General features: G+C 31.9%; 3 protein-coding genes across 7 annotated transcripts in view; 1 reads left to right on the top strand and 2 right to left on the bottom strand.

Moving 5' to 3' along the window:
- The window catches only part of Dgk (diacyl glycerol kinase 1), a 103,852-nt gene extending 85,695 nt beyond the window's left edge, over positions 1–18,157 (top strand). For all 5 annotated transcript variants that reach the window (XM_086827943.1, XM_086827941.1, XM_086827940.1 and 2 more), the window contains 2 exons: positions 15,296–15,477; positions 15,537–18,157. In XM_086827943.1, coding sequence (XP_086684069.1) covers positions 15,296–15,477; positions 15,537–15,626 — 272 coding nt within the window. In that variant the 3' untranslated portion in view covers positions 15,627–18,157. The remainder of the gene's footprint in view (positions 1–15,295; positions 15,478–15,536) is intronic.
- On the bottom strand, positions 17,422–20,551 carry Atg10 (Autophagy-related 10). Its single transcript, XM_086827949.1, has 5 exons — positions 20,483–20,551; positions 18,675–18,780; positions 18,477–18,618; positions 18,159–18,416; positions 17,422–18,066 (listed from the first exon to the last, which is right to left on the bottom strand). Exons 2-4 carry the CDS (start codon positions 18,768–18,770, stop codon positions 18,160–18,162), a joined length of 495 nt encoding a protein of 164 aa, XP_086684075.1. The 5' UTR covers positions 18,771–18,780; positions 20,483–20,551; the 3' UTR covers positions 17,422–18,066; position 18,159.
- On the bottom strand, positions 18,866–20,610 carry LOC110191584 (uncharacterized). The gene is made up of 4 exons (XM_020962469.2): positions 20,343–20,610; positions 20,065–20,260; positions 19,535–20,009; positions 18,866–19,472 (listed from the first exon to the last, which is right to left on the bottom strand). Exons 1-4 carry the CDS (start codon positions 20,402–20,404, stop codon positions 19,012–19,014), a joined length of 1,194 nt encoding a protein of 397 aa, XP_020818128.2. The 5' UTR covers positions 20,405–20,610; the 3' UTR covers positions 18,866–19,011.
- Between the last annotated feature and the right edge of the window lie 8 nt (positions 20,611–20,618).

The following is a 20,618-nucleotide window of genomic DNA, read 5'->3' as shown; positions in this document are numbered from 1 at the left end:
AGTCTGCATACTTGGTTTTAAGATTTAGAAAATTCAATTTTTTGTCGAATTTTGCAAATTTTAATGATGTAACCCCTTATAAAAATTTCAAATTTTCGACAAATTTAGAAAATTGTATTTTTCGTTCAGACACGGCTCGATGGACTCGCCTGTTAATGCTGATCACAAATATATATGATTTATGGGGTCGGAAATGTCTCCTTCACTGCGTTACAGGCTTCTGACTAAGAGTAAAATACCATTTTTGAGACAATATTTATCACAATTTTATGATAGTTTTTTCTACAAATCAAAGTTTAAAAAATTCATTACTAAGTCAAAAATGCATTAATTTTAGATCGGAAAGCTTAACTGTGTTCTTTGTTATCAGGTTAACAAATCTGCATACTCCATTTAAAGTTTTAAAATCTTAAAATGACTGAAATCATAATGCCATTCTTCGAGCAGATATCTTTATTCATATATTTTTTACGATCTTTTTTCACAACAAATCAATATTTAAAAACTTCATAACTCAGCCAAAAATGCATAAATTTTAAATCGGAAAGCTTTACTGTGTTCTTTGTTAGCAGGTTAACAAATCTGCATACTCAATTTTTATTTGAAAAAACTTAAGTGACTGAAATTTTATTACCATTCTGTCAGCCAATATTTATCTATATTTTTAGATGACATTTTTTCTACAAATCAAAAACTAAAAAACGCATAACTAAGCCAAAAATTCATTAATTTCAATTCGAAAAGCTTTTCTGTGTTAGTTTTTATGGCGCTAACAAGTCTGCATACTTGGTTTTAAGATTTAGAAAATTCAATTTTTTGTCGAATTTTGCAAATTTTAATGATGTAACCCCTTATAAAAATTTCAAATTTTCGACAAATTTTGAAAATTGTATTTTTCGTTCAAACACGGCTCGATGGACTCGCCTGTTAATGCTGATCACAAATATATATGATTTATGGGGTCGGAAATGTCTCCTTCACTGCGTTACAGGCTTCTGACTGAAAGTAAAATACCATTTTTGAGACAATATTTATCACAATTTTATGATAGTTTTTTCTACAAATCAAAGTTTAAAAAATTCATTACTAAGTCAAAAATGCATTAATTTTAGATCGGAAAGCTTAACTGTGTTCTTTGTTATCAGGTTAACAAATCTGCATACTCCATTTAAAGTTCTAAAATCTTAAAATGACTGAAATCATAATGCCATTCTTCGAGCAGATATCTTTATTCATATATTTATACGATATTTTTTTACAAAAAATCAATATTTAAAAACTTCATAACTCAGCCAAAAATGCATTAATTTTAAATCGGAAAGCTTTACTGTGATCTTTGTTAGCAGGTTAACAAATCTGCATACTCAATTTTTATTTGAAAAAACTTACGTGACTGAAATTTTATTACCATTCTGTCAGCCAATATTTATCTATATTTTTAGATGACATTTTTTCTACAAATCAAAAACTAAAAAACGCATAACTAAGCCAAAAGTTCATTAATTTCAATTCGGAAAGCTTTTCTGTGTTAGTTTTTACGGCGCTAACAAGTCTGCATACTTGGTTTTAAGATTTAGAAAATTCAATTTTTTGTCGAATTTTGCAAATTTTAATGATGTAACCCCTTATAAAAATTTCAAATTTTCGACAAATTTTGAAAATTGTATTTTTCGTTCAAACACGGCTCGATGGACTCGCCTGTTAATGCTGATCACAAATATATATGATTTATGGGGTCGGAAATGTCTCCTTCACTGCGTTACAGGCTTCTGACTGAAAGTAAAATACCATTTTTGAGACAATATTTATCACAATTTTATGATAGTTTTTTCTACAAATCAAAGTTTAAAAAATTCATTACTAAGTCAAAAATGCATTAATTTTAGATCGGAAAGCTTAACTGTGTTCTTTGTTATCAGGTTAACAAATCTGCATACTCCATTTAAAGTTTTAAAATCTTAAAATGACTGAAATCATAATGCCATTCTTCGAGCAGATATCTTTATTCATATATTTATACGATATTTTTTTACAAAAAATCAATATTTAAAAACTTCATAACTCAGCCAAAAATGCATTAATTTTAAATCGGAAAGCTTTACTGTGTTCTTTGTTAGCAGGTTAACAAATCTGCATACTCAATTTTTATTTGAAAAAACTTAAGTGACTGAAATTTTATTACCATTCTGTCAGCCAATATTTATCTATATTTTTAGATGACATTTTTTCTACAAATCAAAAACTAAAAAACGCATAACTAAGCCAAAAATTCATTAATTTCAATTCGAAAAGCTTTTCTGTGTTAGTTTTTACGGCGCTAACAAGTCTGCATACTTGGTTTTAAGATTTAGAAAATTCAATTTTTTGTCGAATTTTGCAAATTTTAATGATGTAACCCCTTATAAAAATTTCAAATTTTCGACAAATTTTGAAAATTGTATTTTTCGTTCAGACACGGCTCGATGGACTCGCCTGTTAATGCTGATCACAAATATACATATATGATTTATGGGGTCGGAAATGTCTCCTTCACTGCGTTACAGGCTTCTGACTGAAAGTAAAATACCATTTTTGAGACAATATTTATCACAATTTTATGATAGTTTTTTCTACAAATCAAAGTTTAAAAAATTCATTACTAAGTCAAAAATGCATTAATTTTAGATCGGAAAGCTTAACTGTGTTCTTTGTTATCAGGTTAACAAATCTGCATACTCCATTTAAAGTTTTAAAATCTTAAAATGACTGAAATCATAATGCCATTCTTCGAGCAGATATCTTTATTCATATATTTATACGATATTTTTTTACAAAAAATCAATATTTAAAAACTTCATAACTCAGCCAAAAATGCATTAATTTTAAATCGGAAAGCTTTACTGTGATCTTTGTTAGCAGGTTAACAAATCTGCATACTCAATTTTTATTTGAAAAAACTTAAGTGACTGAAATTTTATTACCATTCTGTCAGCCAATATTTATCTATATTTTTAGATGACATTTTTTCTACAAATCAAAAACTAAAAAACGCATAACTAAGCCAAAAGTTCATTAATTTCAATTCGAAAAGCTTTTCTGTGTTAGTTTTTACGGCGCTAACAAGTCTGCATACTTGGTTTTAAGATTTAGAAAATTCAATTTTTTGTCGAATTTTGCAAATTTTAATGATGAAATAAAAATTTCAAATTTTCGACAAATTTTGAAAATTGTATTTTTCGTTCAGACACGGCTCGATGGACTCGCCTGTTAATGCTGATCACAAATATATATGATTTATGGGGTCGGAAATGTCTCCTTCACTGCGTTACAGGCTTCTGACTGAAAGTAAAATACCATTTTTGAGACAATATTTATCACAATTTTATGATAGTTTTTTCTACAAATCAAAGTTTAAAAAATTCATTACTAAGTCAAAAATGCATTAATTTTAGATCGGAAAGCTTAACTGTGTTCTTTGTTATCAGGTTAACAAATCTGCATACTCCATTTAAAGTTCTAAAATCTTAAAATGACTGAAATCATAATGCCATTCTTCGAGCAGATATCTTTATTCATATATTTATACGATATTTTTTTACAAAAAATCAATATTTAAAAACTTCATAACTCAGCCAAAAATGCATTAATTTTAAATCGGAAAGCTTTACTGTGTTCTTTGTTAGCAGGTTAACAAATCTGCATACTCAATTTTTATTTGAAAAAACTTAAGTGACTGAAATTTTATTACCATTCTGTCAGCCAATATTTATCTATATTTTTAGATGACATTTTTTCTACAAATCAAAAACTAAAAAACGCATAACTAAGCCAAAAGTTCATTAATTTCAATTCGGAAAGCTTTTCTGTGTTAGTTTTTACGGCGCTAACAAGTCTGCATACTTGGTTTTAAGATTTAGAAAATTCAATTTTTTGTCGAATTTTGCAAATTTTAATGATGAAATAAAAATTTCAAATTTTCGACAAATTTTGAAAATTGTATTTTTCGTTCAGACACGGCTCGATGGACTCGCCTGTTAATGCTGATCACAAATATATATGATTTATGGGGTCGGAAATGTCTCCTTCACTGCGTTACAGGCTTCTGACTGAAAGTAAAATACCATTTTTGAGACAATATTTATCACAATTTTATGATAGTTTTTTCTACAAATCAAAGTTTAAAAAATTCATTACTAAGTCAAAAATGCATTAATTTTAGATCGGAAAGCTTAACTGTGTTCTTTGTTATCAGGTTAACAAATCTGCATACTCCATTTAAAGTTTTAAAATCTTAAAATGACGGAAATCATAATGCCATTCTTCGAGCAGATATCTTTATTCATATATTTTTTACGATCTTTTTTCACAACAAATCAATATTTAAAAACTTCATAACTCAGCCAAAAATGCATAAATTTTAAATCGGAAAGCTTTACTGTGTTCTTTGTTAGCAGGTTAACAAATCTGCATACTCAATTTTTATTTGAAAAAACTTAAGTGACTGAAATTTTATTACCATTCTGTCAGCCAATATTTATCTATATTTTTAGATGACATTTTTTCTACAAATCAAAAACTAAAAAACGCATAACTAAGCCAAAAATTCATTAATTTCAATTCGAAAAGCTTTCCTGTGTTAGTTTTTACGGCGCTAACAAGTCTGCATACTTGGTTTTAAGATTTAGAAAATTCAATTTTTTGTCGAATTTTGCAAATTTTAATGATGTAACCCCTTATAAAAATTTCAAATTTTCGACAAATTTAGAAAATTGTATTTTTCGTTCAGACACGGCTCGATGGACTCGCCTGTTAATGCTGATCACAAATATATATGATTTATGGGGTCGGAAATGTCTCCTTCACTGCGTTACAGGCTTCTGACTAAGAGTAAAATACCATTTTTGAGACAATATTTATCACAATTTTATGATAGTTTTTTCTACAAATCAAAGTTTAAAAAATTCATTACTAAGTCAAAAATGCATTAATTTTAGATCGGAAAGCTTAACTGTGTTCTTTGTTATCAGGTTAACAAATCTGCATACTCCATTTAAAGTTTTAAAATCTTAAAATGACTGAAATCATAATGCCATTCTTCGAGCAGATATCTTTATTCATATATTTTTTACGATCTTTTTTCACAACAAATCAATATTTAAAAACTTCATAACTCAGCCAAAAATGCATAAATTTTAAATCGGAAAGCTTTACTGTGTTCTTTGTTAGCAGGTTAACAAATCTGCATACTCAATTTTTATTTGAAAAAACTTAAGTGACTGAAATTTTATTACCATTCTGTCAGCCAATATTTATCTATATTTTTAGATGACATTTTTTCTACAAATCAAAAACTAAAAAACGCATAACTAAGCCAAAAATTCATTAATTTCAATTCGAAAAGCTTTTCTGTGTTAGTTTTTATGGCGCTAACAAGTCTGCATACTTGGTTTTAAGATTTAGAAAATTCAATTTTTTGTCGAATTTTGCAAATTTTAATGATGTAACCCCTTATAAAAATTTCAAATTTTCGACAAATTTTGAAAATTGTATTTTTCGTTCAAACACGGCTCGATGGACTCGCCTGTTAATGCTGATCACAAATATATATGATTTATGGGGTCGGAAATGTCTCCTTCACTGCGTTACAGGCTTCTGACTGAAAGTAAAATACCATTTTTGAGACAATATTTATCACAATTTTATGATAGTTTTTTCTACAAATCAAAGTTTAAAAAATTCATTACTAAGTCAAAAATGCATTAATTTTAGATCGGAAAGCTTAACTGTGTTCTTTGTTATCAGGTTAACAAATCTGCATACTCCATTTAAAGTTCTAAAATCTTAAAATGACTGAAATCATAATGCCATTCTTCGAGCAGATATCTTTATTCATATATTTATACGATATTTTTTTACAAAAAATCAATATTTAAAAACTTCATAACTCAGCCAAAAATGCATTAATTTTAAATCGGAAAGCTTTACTGTGATCTTTGTTAGCAGGTTAACAAATCTGCATACTCAATTTTTATTTGAAAAAACTTACGTGACTGAAATTTTATTACCATTCTGTCAGCCAATATTTATCTATATTTTTAGATGACATTTTTTCTACAAATCAAAAACTAAAAAACGCATAACTAAGCCAAAAGTTCATTAATTTCAATTCGGAAAGCTTTTCTGTGTTAGTTTTTACGGCGCTAACAAGTCTGCATACTTGGTTTTAAGATTTAGAAAATTCAATTTTTTGTCGAATTTTGCAAATTTTAATGATGTAACCCCTTATAAAAATTTCAAATTTTCGACAAATTTTGAAAATTGTATTTTTCGTTCAAACACGGCTCGATGGACTCGCCTGTTAATGCTGATCACAAATATATATGATTTATGGGGTCGGAAATGTCTCCTTCACTGCGTTACAGGCTTCTGACTGAAAGTAAAATACCATTTTTGAGACAATATTTATCACAATTTTATGATAGTTTTTTCTACAAATCAAAGTTTAAAAAATTCATTACTAAGTCAAAAATGCATTAATTTTAGATCGGAAAGCTTAACTGTGTTCTTTGTTATCAGGTTAACAAATCTGCATACTCCATTTAAAGTTTTAAAATCTTAAAATGACTGAAATCATAATGCCATTCTTCGAGCAGATATCTTTATTCATATATTTATACGATATTTTTTTACAAAAAATCAATATTTAAAAACTTCATAACTCAGCCAAAAATGCATTAATTTTAAATCGGAAAGCTTTACTGTGTTCTTTGTTAGCAGGTTAACAAATCTGCATACTCAATTTTTATTTGAAAAAACTTAAGTGACTGAAATTTTATTACCATTCTGTCAGCCAATATTTATCTATATTTTTAGATGACATTTTTTCTACAAATCAAAAACTAAAAAACGCATAACTAAGCCAAAAATTCATTAATTTCAATTCGAAAAGCTTTTCTGTGTTAGTTTTTACGGCGCTAACAAGTCTGCATACTTGGTTTTAAGATTTAGAAAATTCAATTTTTTGTCGAATTTTGCAAATTTTAATGATGTAACCCCTTATAAAAATTTCAAATTTTCGACAAATTTTGAAAATTGTATTTTTCGTTCAGACACGGCTCGATGGACTCGCCTGTTAATGCTGATCACAAATATACATATATGATTTATGGGGTCGGAAATGTCTCCTTCACTGCGTTACAGGCTTCTGACTGAAAGTAAAATACCATTTTTGAGACAATATTTATCACAATTTTATGATAGTTTTTTCTACAAATCAAAGTTTAAAAAATTCATTACTAAGTCAAAAATGCATTAATTTTAGATCGGAAAGCTTAACTGTGTTCTTTGTTATCAGGTTAACAAATCTGCATACTCCATTTAAAGTTTTAAAATCTTAAAATGACTGAAATCATAATGCCATTCTTCGAGCAGATATCTTTATTCATATATTTATACGATATTTTTTTACAAAAAATCAATATTTAAAAACTTCATAACTCAGCCAAAAATGCATTAATTTTAAATCGGAAAGCTTTACTGTGATCTTTGTTAGCAGGTTAACAAATCTGCATACTCAATTTTTATTTGAAAAAACTTAAGTGACTGAAATTTTATTACCATTCTGTCAGCCAATATTTATCTATATTTTTAGATGACATTTTTTCTACAAATCAAAAACTAAAAAACGCATAACTAAGCCAAAAGTTCATTAATTTCAATTCGGAAAGCTTTTCTGTGTTAGTTTTTACGGCGCTAACAAGTCTGCATATTTGGTTTTAAGATTTAGAAAATTCAATTTTTTGTCGAATTTTGCAAATTTTAATGATGTAACCCCTTATAAAAATTTCAAATTTTCGACAAATTTTGAAAATTGTATTTTTCGTTCAGACACGGCTCGATGGACTCGCCTGTTAATGCTGATCACAAATATATATGATTTATGGGGTCGGAAATGTCTCCTTCACTGCGTTACAGGCTTCTGACTGAAAGTAAAATACAATTTTTGAGACAATATTTATCACAATTTTATGATAGTTTTTTCTACAAATCAAAGTTTAAAAAATTCATTACTAAGTCAAAAATGCATTAATTTTAGATCGGAAAGCTTAACTGTGTTCTTTGTTATCAGGTTAACAAATCTGCATACTCCATTTAAAGTTTTAAAATCTTAAAATGACTAATATCATAATGCCATTCTTCGAGCAGATATCTTTATTCATATATTTTTTACGATCTTTTTTCACAACAAATCAATATTTAAAAACTTCATAACTCAGCCAAAAATGCATAAATTTTAAATCGGAAAGCTTTACTGTGTTCTTTGTTAGCAGGTTAACAAATCTGCATACTCAATTTTTATTTGAAAAAACTTAAGTGACTGAAATTTTATTACCATTCTGTCAGCCAATATTTATCTATATTTTTAGATGACATTTTTTCTACAAATCAAAAACTAAAAAACGCATAACTAAGCCAAAAATTCATTAATTTCAATTCGAAAAGCTTTTCTGTGTTAGTTTTTACGGCGCTAACAAGTCTGCATACTTGGTATTAAGATTTAGAAAATTCAATTTTTTGTCGAATTTTGCAAATTTTAATGATGTAACCCCTTATAAAAATTTCAAATTTTCGACAAATTTTGAAAATTGTATTTTTCGTTCAGACACGGCTCGATGGACTCGCCTGTTAATGCTGATCACAAATATACATATATGATTTATGGGGTCGGAAATGTCTCCTTCACTGCGTTACAGGCTTCTGACTGAAAGTAAAATACCATTTTTGAGACAATATTTATCACAATTTTATGATAGTTTTTTCTACAAATCAAAGTTTAAAAAATTCATTACTAAGTCAAAAATGCATTAATTTTAGATCGGAAAGCTTAACTGTGTTCTTTGTTATCAGGTTAACAAATCTGCATACTCCATTTAAAGTTTTAAAATCTTAAAATGACTGAAATCATAATGCCATTCTTCGAGCAGATATCTTTATTCATATATTTATACGATATTTTTTTACAAAAAATCAATATTTAAAAACTTCATAACTCAGCCAAAAATGCATTAATTTTAAATCGGAAAGCTTTACTGTGTTCTTTGTTAGCAGGTTAACAAATCTGCATACTTACTTTTTATTTTAAAAAACTTAAGTGACTGAAATTTTATTACCATTCTGTCAGCCAATATTTATCTATATTTTTAGATGACATTTTTTCTACAAATCAAAAACTAAAAAACGCATAACTAAGCCAAAAGTTCATTAATTTCAATTCGGAAAGCTTTTCTGTGTTAGTTTTTACGGCGCTAACAAGTCTGCATATTTGGTTTTAAGATTTAGAAAATTCAATTTTTTGTCGAATTTTGCAAATTTTAATGATGTAACCCCTTATAAAAATTTCAAATTTTCGACAAATTTTGAAAATTGTATTTTTCGTTCAGACACGGCTCGATGGACTCGCCTGTTAATGCTGATCACAAATATATATGATTTATGGGGTCGGAAATGTCTCCTTCACTGCGTTACTGGCTTCTGACTGAAAGTAAAATACCATTTTTGAGACAATATTTATCACAATTTTATGATAGTTTTTTCTACAAATCAAAGTTTAAAAAATTCATTACTAAGTCAAAAATGCATTAATTTTAGATCGGAAAGCTTAACTGTGTTCTTTGTTATCAGGTTAACAAATCTGCATACTCCATTTAAAGTTTTAAAATCTTAAAATGACTGAAATCATAATGCCATTCTTCGAGCAGATATCTTTATTCATATATTTATACGATATTTTTTTACAAAAAATCAATATTTAAAAACTTCATAACTCAGCCAAAAATGCATTAATTTTAAATCGGAAAGCTTTACTGTGTTCTTTGTTAGCAGGTTAACAAATCTGCATACTCACTTTTTATTTTAAAAAACTTAAGTGACTGAAATTTTATTACCATTCTGTCAGCCAATATTTATCTATATTTTTAGATGACATTTTTTCTACAAATCAAAAACTAAAAAACGCATAACTAAGCCAAAAATTCATTAATTTCAATTCGAAAAGCTTTTCTGTGTTAGTTTTTACGGCCCTAACAAGTCTGCATACTTGGTTTTAAGATTTAGAAAATTCAATTTTTTGTCGAATTTTGCAAATTTAAATGATGTAACCCCTTATAAAAATTTCAAATTTTCGACAAATTTTGAAAATTGTATTTTTCGTTCAGACACGGCTCGATGGACTCGCCTGTTAATGCTGATCACAAATATATATGATTTATGGGGTCGGAAATGTCTCCTTCACTGCGTTACAGGCTTCTGACTGAAAGTAAAATACCATTTTTGAGACAATATTTATCACAATTTTATGATAGTTTTTTCTACAAATCAAAGTTTAAAAAATTCATTACTAAGTCAAAAATGCATTAATTTTAAATCGGAAAACTTTACTGTGTTCTTTGTTATCAGGTTAACAAATCTGCATACTCCATTTAAAGTTTTAAAATCTTAAAATGACTGAAATCATAATGCCATTCTTCGAGCAGATATCTTTATTCATATATTTATACGATATTTTTTTACAAAAAATCAATATTTAAAAACTTCATAACTCAGCCAAAAATGCATTAATTTTAAATCGGAAAGCTTTACTGTGATCTTTGTTAGCAGGTTAACAAATCTGCATACTCAATTTTTATTTGAAAAAACTTACGTGACTGAAATTTTATTACCATTCTGTCAGCCAATATTTATCTATATTTTTAGATGACATTTTTTCTACAAATCAAAAACTAAAAAACGCATAACTAAGCCAAAAGTTCATTAATTTCAATTCGGAAAGCTTTTCTGTGTTAGTTTTTACGGCGCTAACAAGTCTGCATACTTGGTTTTAAGATTTAGAAAATTCAATTTTTTGTCGAATTTTGCAAATTTTAATGATGTAACCCCTTATAAAAATTTCAAATTTTCGACAAATTTTGAAAATTGTATTTTTCGTTCAAACACGGCTCGATGGACTCGCCTGTTAATGCTGATCACAAATATATATGATTTATGGGGTCGGAAATGTCTCCTTCACTGCGTTACAGGCTTCTGACTGAAAGTAAAATACCATTTTTGAGACAATATTTATCACAATTTTATGATAGTTTTTTCTACAAATCAAAGTTTAAAAAATTCATTACTAAGTCAAAAATGCATTAATTTTAGATCGGAAAGCTTAACTGTGTTCTTTGTTATCAGGTTAACAAATCTGCATACTCCATTTAAAGTTTTAAAATCTTAAAATGACTGAAATCATAATGCCATTCTTCGAGCAGATATCTTTATTCATATATTTATACGATATTTTTTTACAAAAAATCAATATTTAAAAACTTCATAACTCAGCCAAAAATGCATTAATTTTAAATCGGAAAGCTTTACTGTGTTCTTTGTTAGCAGGTTAACAAATCTGCATACTCAATTTTTATTTGAAAAAACTTAAGTGACTGAAATTTTATTACCATTCTGTCAGCCAATATTTATCTATATTTTTAGATGACATTTTTTCTACAAATCAAAAACTAAAAAACGCATAACTAAGCCAAAAATTCATTAATTTCAATTCGAAAAGCTTTTCTGTGTTAGTTTTTACGGCGCTAACAAGTCTGCATACTTGGTTTTAAGATTTAGAAAATTCAATTTTTTGTCGAATTTTGCAAATTTTAATGATGTAACCCCTTATAAAAATTTCAAATTTTCGACAAATTTTGAAAATTGTATTTTTCGTTCAGACACGGCTCGATGGACTCGCCTGTTAATGCTGATCACAAATATACATATATGATTTATGGGGTCGGAAATGTCTCCTTCACTGCGTTACAGGCTTCTGACTGAAAGTAAAATACCATTTTTGAGACAATATTTATCACAATTTTATGATAGTTTTTTCTACAAATCAAAGTTTAAAAAATTCATTACTAAGTCAAAAATGCATTAATTTTAGATCGGAAAGCTTAACTGTGTTCTTTGTTATCAGGTTAACAAATCTGCATACTCCATTTAAAGTTTTAAAATCTTAAAATGACTGAAATCATAATGCCATTCTTCGAGCAGATATCTTTATTCATATATTTATACGATATTTTTTTACAAAAAATCAATATTTAAAAACTTCATAACTCAGCCAAAAATGCATTAATTTTAAATCGGAAAGCTTTACTGTGATCTTTGTTAGCAGGTTAACAAATCTGCATACTCAATTTTTATTTGAAAAAACTTAAGTGACTGAAATTTTATTACCATTCTGTCAGCCAATATTTATCTATATTTTTAGATGACATTTTTTCTACAAATCAAAAACTAAAAAACGCATAACTAAGCCAAAAGTTCATTAATTTCAATTCGGAAAGCTTTTCTGTGTTAGTTTTTACGGCGCTAACAAGTCTGCATATTTGGTTTTAAGATTTAGAAAATTCAATTTTTTGTCGAATTTTGCAAATTTTAATGATGTAACCCCTTATAAAAATTTCAAATTTTCGACAAATTTTGAAAATTGTATTTTTCGTTCAGACACGGCTCGATGGACTCGCCTGTTAATGCTGATCACAAATATATATGATTTATGGGGTCGGAAATGTCTCCTTCACTGCGTTACAGGCTTCTGACTGAAAGTAAAATACAATTTTTGAGACAATATTTATCACAATTTTATGATAGTTTTTTCTACAAATCAAAGTTTAAAAAATTCATTACTAAGTCAAAAATGCATTAATTTTAGATCGGAAAGCTTAACTGTGTTCTTTGTTATCAGGTTAACAAATCTGCATACTCCATTTAAAGTTTTAAAATCTTAAAATGACTAATATCATAATGCCATTCTTCGAGCAGATATCTTTATTCATATATTTTTTACGATCTTTTTTCACAACAAATCAATATTTAAAAACTTCATAACTCAGCCAAAAATGCATAAATTTTAAATCGGAAAGCTTTACTGTGTTCTTTGTTAGCAGGTTAACAAATCTGCATACTCAATTTTTATTTGAAAAAACTTAAGTGACTGAAATTTTATTACCATTCTGTCAGCCAATATTTATCTATATTTTTAGATGACATTTTTTCTACAAATCAAAAACTAAAAAACGCATAACTAAGCCAAAAATTCATTAATTTCAATTCGAAAAGCTTTTCTGTGTTAGTTTTTACGGCGCTAACAAGTCTGCATACTTGGTATTAAGATTTAGAAAATTCAATTTTTTGTCGAATTTTGCAAATTTTAATGATGTAACCCCTTATAAAAATTTCAAATTTTCGACAAATTTTGAAAATTGTATTTTTCGTTCAGACACGGCTCGATGGACTCGCCTGTTAATGCTGATCACAAATATACATATATGATTTATGGGGTCGGAAATGTCTCCTTCACTGCGTTACAGGCTTCTGACTGAAAGTAAAATACCATTTTTGAGACAATATTTATCACAATTTTATGATAGTTTTTTCTACAAATCAAAGTTTAAAAAATTCATTACTAAGTCAAAAATGCATTAATTTTAGATCGGAAAGCTTAACTGTGTTCTTTGTTATCAGGTTAACAAATCTGCATACTCCATTTAAAGTTTTAAAATCTTAAAATGACTGAAATCATAATGCCATTCTTCGAGCAGATATCTTTATTCATATATTTATACGATATTTTTTTACAAAAAATCAATATTTAAAAACTTCATAACTCAGCCAAAAATGCATTAATTTTAAATCGGAAAGCTTTACTGTGTTCTTTGTTAGCAGGTTAACAAATCTGCATACTTACTTTTTATTTTAAAAAACTTAAGTGACTGAAATTTTATTACCATTCTGTCAGCCAATATTTATCTATATTTTTAGATGACATTTTTTCTACAAATCAAAAACTAAAAAACGCATAACTAAGCCAAAAGTTCATTAATTTCAATTCGGAAAGCTTTTCTGTGTTAGTTTTTACGGCGCTAACAAGTCTGCATATTTGGTTTTAAGATTTAGAAAATTCAATTTTTTGTCGAATTTTGCAAATTTTAATGATGTAACCCCTTATAAAAATTTCAAATTTTCGACAAATTTTGAAAATTGTATTTTTCGTTCAGACACGGCTCGATGGACTCGCCTGTTAATGCTGATCACAAATATATATGATTTATGGGGTCGGAAATGTCTCCTTCACTGCGTTACTGGCTTCTGACTGAAAGTAAAATACCATTTTTGAGACAATATTTATCACAATTTTATGATAGTTTTTTCTACAAATCAAAGTTTAAAAAATTCATTACTAAGTCAAAAATGCATTAATTTTAGATCGGAAAGCTTAACTGTGTTCTTTGTTATCAGGTTAACAAATCTGCATACTCCATTTAAAGTTTTAAAATCTTAAAATGACTGAAATCATAATGCCATTCTTCGAGCAGATATCTTTATTCATATATTTATACGATATTTTTTTACAAAAAATCAATATTTAAAAACTTCATAACTCAGCCAAAAATGCATTAATTTTAAATCGGAAAGCTTTACTGTGTTCTTTGTTAGCAGGTTAACAAATCTGCATACTCACTTTTTATTTTAAAAAACTTAAGTGACTGAAATTTTATTACCATTCTGTCAGCCAATATTTATCTATATTTTTAGATGACATTTTTTCTACAAATCAAAAACTAAAAAACGCATAACTAAGCCAAAAATTCATTAATTTCAATTCGAAAAGCTTTTCTGTGTTAGTTTTTACGGCCCTAACAAGTCTGCATACTTGGTTTTAAGATTTAGAAAATTCAATTTTTTGTCGAATTTTGCAAATTTAAATGATGTAACCCCTTATAAAAATTTCAAATTTTCGACAAATTTTGAAAATTGTATTTTTCGTTCAGACACGGCTCGATGGACTCGCCTGTTAATGCTGATCACAAATATATATGATTTATGGGGTCGGAAATGTCTCCTTCACTGCGTTACAGGCTTCTGACTGAAAGTAAAATACCATTTTTGAGACAATATTTATCACAATTTTATGATAGTTTTTTCTACAAATCAAAGTTTAAAAAATTCATTACTAAGTCAAAAATGCATTAATTTTAAATCGGAAAACTTTACTGTGTTCTTTGTTATCAGGTTAACAAATCTGCATACTCCATTTAAAGTTTTAAAATCTTAAAGTGACTGAAATTTTAAAGCCAATCTTAGAGCAGGTATCTTTATCCATATTTTTATACGTCAATTTTATGATACATTGTACATTCGAACCCATATTTCTATTGCTAACTGCAATGGTGTATTGTTATTTGATTGTTTTTACTGAGCTTGGGTTGATTTTTTTCAGATATTGGCGACCGCCTGATCGAGGTGATTGGTCTGGAGAACTGCCTGCACATGGGTCAGGTGAGAACCGGACTGCGTGCCTCCGGACGCCGGCTGGCCCAGTGCAGCGAAGTGATCATCAAGACAAAGAAGACGTTTCCCATGCAAATCGACGGCGAGCCCTGGATGCAGATGCCGTGCACGGTGAGATCTGTACATACATCGAATTTTCTATATTATATATCCATATTAATCCTCTACAGATCAAGGTGACCCACAAAAACCAGGTGCCCATGCTGATGGCACCGCGATCGGAGAAGGGACGTGGGTTCTTCAACCTGCTGTGCAGCTGATTCAGGCGCAGCGCATCGAGCGACTTCATGGGCCGCCCGCCGCCCGAGTCCGCCGATGAGCTGGACGATGACTTTCGGATCGTCACTAGGAGCACCACCGTCCATAACATAGCCTAGCACCAATAGCTTTAGCCCTAGTCCAGCCGCATCGATTGCATCGAATTCGTTTACCCTAGGTTAAGGCTTCCCTCCGATGTGCGTATTTGTATATGTATGTCGAGTGAGTTACAGAGCTTTATATTTAGTGTTAGTGTAGCCAAATATACAACCCAGTCTAGTCCATTCCATTCCAATGGGATCCGAGTGCGGAGCAGGCTGTACGTGGCCACTGGCCACCACGAGATCAACTCAGTGTTAACCTTGCGAAGCTTTAGGTGTACATTTACTCGCGTGCCACAGAATATTTTAAGAACACTTTAGAAAGCGATAACATAGCGAAAATTGTCCAATGATGCAACTGAAATGAGACCAACAACCAAACAAACAAACAACCAGAAGAAACCACAACTAAGCAGCATTGTAGTGCGAATTTTATGCATTAGGCTAAGTAATTTATTCCGTCATCTAGCCGGACGGCATCTGTGGGGAGTGCTGCTTGGATCGAAGAGAACTATACCCGAAAACATATCACAATTTCCGACACCGAGCAGCCTTGTCAGCTTGTCAGAGATTTCATTCGGGCAGCACTCTCCACAGCAACTTTAATTCTTATTTTTTACCATGTATATTGTACATATAGAGAAATCAAATGTAACTTGATATGCAAATGTCAACTAAATGGTGCAGCTTTAAACGAAATTTTATATATATATGAGTGCATATATGGAGATGACAAGAATCGGATGTTAAATAATACTATAAATTTGTATATTTCATAAAATCATATATGTATGTATGTATGTAAAATACCACTAAGGTCCTTACACAAATACAAAAAATACTCATAGTCGGAACAAGTATATGTACATTGTTAGGAAATACAACACCAAAATAGCCACGATTCCAATGAATAATCAAAGGGAGGGCCCAACAATACCCACCAAATGCAATTTTCACTATGAACACAAACATTCCACATCGATTTATTCGGTTCTCCATATATTCAAATTGCATTTTAAGTAAATAGGCAAAGGTTCTTTCGTTCGAATGTAAATTGAAACCTTAAAAAGCAGGAAATAGTGCAAAATGTAATGCCAAATAATATGGTTTGTTGAATGGTATATCCCAAGCATATATTTAAATTATATATAAATAATCATAATAATATATAACTTGTAAGAGTCCTTTGATAACAATTCCAAAAACTAACCAAATACTTTTGAAAACATGAACATGTTAGGGATGTCGGAAGATATGGATATTGAAAGTCTCTATATAAACCGAATGTTTAACATTGCAATTATTTCGGAATTTTGTTTGATATACAGATAACAGAGATAAATTAATTAAATAAGAGTTTTCTGATAGTTTTAAAACTTTTCAATTTTGAACAATTCATATATCAAAGTCTCATCTTTGCTAAGTAGTTCAGATAAAACATTAGATTCCGAATCAAAATAATTGCTACTATTTTCAGTACTTAGAACCATAGAACTGTATAGTTTAGAGCAGACATTGTTCCTTTTTTTAGACCCCATTGAGTTTACCTCCCATCCTTATCCCTTATATAATGGATACTCCTCACACAACAACCAATCGTTTTAGCACTTTAAAATCCACCTGTCCATAGGAAGCATATTATATCAATGTACGTGAACGTGTCTTGAGTGGGATTACAATTCCGACAGCCAAGTTATTACATAAAAATCTATTTTATTTTGCAAATAAACATTTTCAATGCGATTCCTCTCGCCCACAGGTCCTTGGGAGGACTTTGTGTTGGCGCTTGGGGTGCCGCTGATGCCACACAGTAGCCAGTTAACATTAATTATAAATGAACCACTTAACATTAGTAAAATGCAAAGCAAAGCGGCTCAACTTAGGCCGGGCTTGTGTACAGTACAACTAGGCTTAAGTATATATATCTGTCTAAAAGTATATACTATTAATACTATGAAATAATCGAAACAGTAACTACTAGATGATATTACCCTTGAAATTAACGAAGAGAGAGCGAGTGGAACTCGAGCCTACTATATACCGCTTAGTAATAGTAACAATATTTATCGCATAAGTAGAAGAATTATAATCTGTGTACAAAGCTCGGTTCCTTTCGTAGGTTTACTCAAGCATTTCGGTTTACAATTAGAATAAACACTGAAGTGTAGCTTCAGCAAATACTATGGAATCGCTATATAATAAATACAATAACAGTTTTTCCGTATCTATTGTACAATTCGGATCTTCACTAGTGCCAAGTACTTAAAGAGATGCGGCAGGCCCCAAGATGATGCCATATAGCCTATTAAAACCACCATAAGGTAGCGAATTGAATGTAAAACTGTAACATAAGCCATATTATCCACAAATGTATACTCTCCTATAACCAGTGTTTAAAACAACCACCAATAAATGCGAATTATGTGTACGTACTCTAGGGGCTGAGGCCATAGGCATTCTGCAGATACAACTTCACCTGGGGACCGTATAGGCTGATGAAGGTGAGCACCTGATTGTTACTCGGCTGGCCGAATTGCTTCAGAACTTCGGCGGTGCGACAAGGATGCAGGGCCATGAAGGGCTTGAAGAGAACGGGATGGTTCATTTGGGTCAGTATCTGGTATAGCTCACTGGCCTTACTGTCCGGCATGAAGCATTGCCAGGTTGCGTCCAGATCTAGAAGACTGCCATCTGTAAGGAGGAAATTGTTAGGATATACATATGTACGTATATTTAATCCAGTTGAGTTACCCGATCTGTGAGCCTGGAAAAACAGCATGGGCACTTGATAGGAGACACTGTAGACTACATGATAATCCACATTAATTAGCTCTCCACTTTTACTCTTTATCTTTTGACTAAACTTGAGGAAAGTGTTCGGTTCATTCATGTCCTGCAAGTAAGAAACATTAAGGAGATCCCACATATAAAGCAGCGAAGCATACGAACCTTCTCTTGGAGCATCCAACTATCGCCCAACTGATGGGAAATGTCCAGAAACTGCTTGGCCTGACTGAGAAACTCGTTCCAGCTCATATCACCCATAGTGCGGCTGCTGTAAATAAAGAAAATTAATAAAATTAATTATCAGTGTTTAATTAAATGTCAAGTTAACCCCAAATGAGAAAAATAAACTTCACTTTGCGTGGGAAACAAGCCTCAAACATGTGTATATTTCAGAATGTTCTGAATCGAAACGCCAAAGGTTAAAGCTCCTCAACATTATACACTTAAAGGCTAAACACAAGTTGTCAAAGAACAAATATCAATTGCAATTATCTGTAAGTTAAGCGGAGCGCGGATCGCCGTCTAAGCCGGTAACCTGCACATTCTCATTCCGCCGAACCTGGACCACAGTCACTGAGGCGGCTTTGTCGTCGAATTTGCACGTCACCGTGACCTCCCTTAGCTGGAAGGTGAATATCTGCGAGCCGTATTTTGTGCGTAAGTAAACGGAGCGTGGATCCGCCTCCAATATGTCCACGATGCACTGCTTCTCCACCTGCAACTCCTTCAGCTGGGCCTCGGCATGCTCGTTGAAGGTCACGCTCAGCCGATGGCTGGCCACCACCCAGTTGGGCACACGCACAGCGCTTGGCGGCGGCAGCACTGCATCCCCTCCGACCCCAGAGTTGCCCGAGAAACCAGCGGCGCCATACAGCTCCAAGTCGGACTCCTCGCCATCGGGCTCCTGCCGGGAGTCGTAAAAATCGAGACTGTTCTCATGCGGTCCAGCTGAAGTACGACCTATCCAAAGGGGCAAGCAATATCTTTAGTGTGCTTTCTGACTTTCTGGTCGGCGAACGTACCTGAGTCAACGCTCAGGGATGGCGCATCGTAGTATGGAATGTAGGGCTTTATGTCCAGCACTGGCGTCCCATCCACCATGTCCGTGCCAAAGAAACTGATGGTTGCATTCTCGATCTTCTCAATTTCAACTAAAGATAAACCAATTGGGCACGGGCGGTGTGGGGAACGAGTGGAGAACACGCCCACGCGCTCGCCACCGAGACGCGGCGGCGCCACCTTTGCCTTGGGATGAGCGTTGTTTCGGTGGAAGTGATAGATAAGCCACAGATGGGAGAAGTCTCCCAGTCCTTCTAAGGAGTGCTCCGGATTGGTGAACACGCCGTCGTTCAGCTGGATGATGCCCCTTAATCGGCTGCCCACAATCGATTGCCTGGGGACGGCTCGCTTCTCCGGGAAGGCCGTCCGTATCACTCCGATTGGGCGAAAGTGTGCTAAATCCTCTCCGTGGCCGAGTCCGCCGGGGTTACAATTGCTCTGCGATGGAGGATTGGATGTTGAGAGATGTATGTGTGTGTAGGGTCAAACGCACCTGACCCTGGCTGTGACCTTGTCCGTGCTCCTGCGCCCGTTCACGCTGCTGCTCCTGTGTCTCCTTTTCACCCGCGGCCTTGTCCTTGACGCCCTTGTTCTTGCTCGCACATCCCTCGCAGCGAAAGTCTTGCAGCAGGCGGTTTATCGTTTCGATGTCCTTGCGCTGCACATGTTGCAGATTGCGCACTTGCTGCCTGCACCATGGTCAAGGCGAAATCAGAACGAACTTGAACTTTAACAGCCCCCGAGGACCCTAGGATTCTGTCTCAAACGCACCTCAGATTGTTGATCTCGTTCCGCGCAATGGTCAGTTGACTCTTCAGGTCATCCTCGTGCATGTTCTCAACCGGCGTCACGCCACGCACTTGGCTCCCAAAATGTTTAAACTCTTCTGTTATTGCTAAATATTTATTTACCTTCCCGTATTCGTCCAACTGTGCTGCCAACTCGGGTCTTACAAAAGCTTCAAAGGCAATCGATAACTGCCGAAAACAGCGATAGTGATGCCATTTTGGCTAACTCGCTGGACATATCGGCTAATAGACTGGAAAG

The sequence above is a fragment of the Drosophila serrata genome, unplaced genomic scaffold (genome assembly GCF_035046125.1).
Source record: "Drosophila serrata isolate PLE 108 unplaced genomic scaffold, ASM3504612v1 contig_184, whole genome shotgun sequence".
NCBI classification, from domain to species: Eukaryota; Metazoa; Arthropoda; class Insecta; order Diptera; family Drosophilidae; genus Drosophila; species Drosophila serrata.
The sequence above is the reverse complement of the archived record's forward strand: the minus strand, read 5'-3'. Positions and strand labels throughout refer to the sequence as shown.

Excerpts from the sequence above, each read along its gene's own strand:
- LOC110191584 (XM_020962469.2), bottom strand. The coding sequence starts at position 20,404 with ATGCACGAGGATGACCTGAAGAGTCAACTGACCATTGCGCGGAACGAG. Across the intron at positions 20,010-20,064 it reads AAGGTCACAGCCAGGGTCAG|AGCAATTGTAACCCCGGCGG; the intron begins GTGCGTTTGACC and ends CCTCCATCGCAG. Across the intron at positions 19,473-19,534 it reads ATCCCTGAGCGTTGACTCAG|GTCGTACTTCAGCTGGACCG; the intron begins GTACGTTCGCCG and ends CCCTTTGGATAG.
- Atg10 (XM_086827949.1), bottom strand. The coding sequence starts at position 18,770 with ATGGGTGATATGAGCTGGAACGAGTTTCTCAGTCAGGCCAAGCAGTTT. Across the intron at positions 18,619-18,674 it reads GTTGGATGCTCCAAGAGAAG|GACATGAATGAACCGAACAC; the intron begins GTTCGTATGCTT and ends TCTTACTTGCAG. Across the intron at positions 18,417-18,476 it reads TTTCCAGGCTCACAGATCGG|ATGGCAGTCTTCTAGATCTG; the intron begins GTAACTCAACTG and ends TCCTCCTTACAG.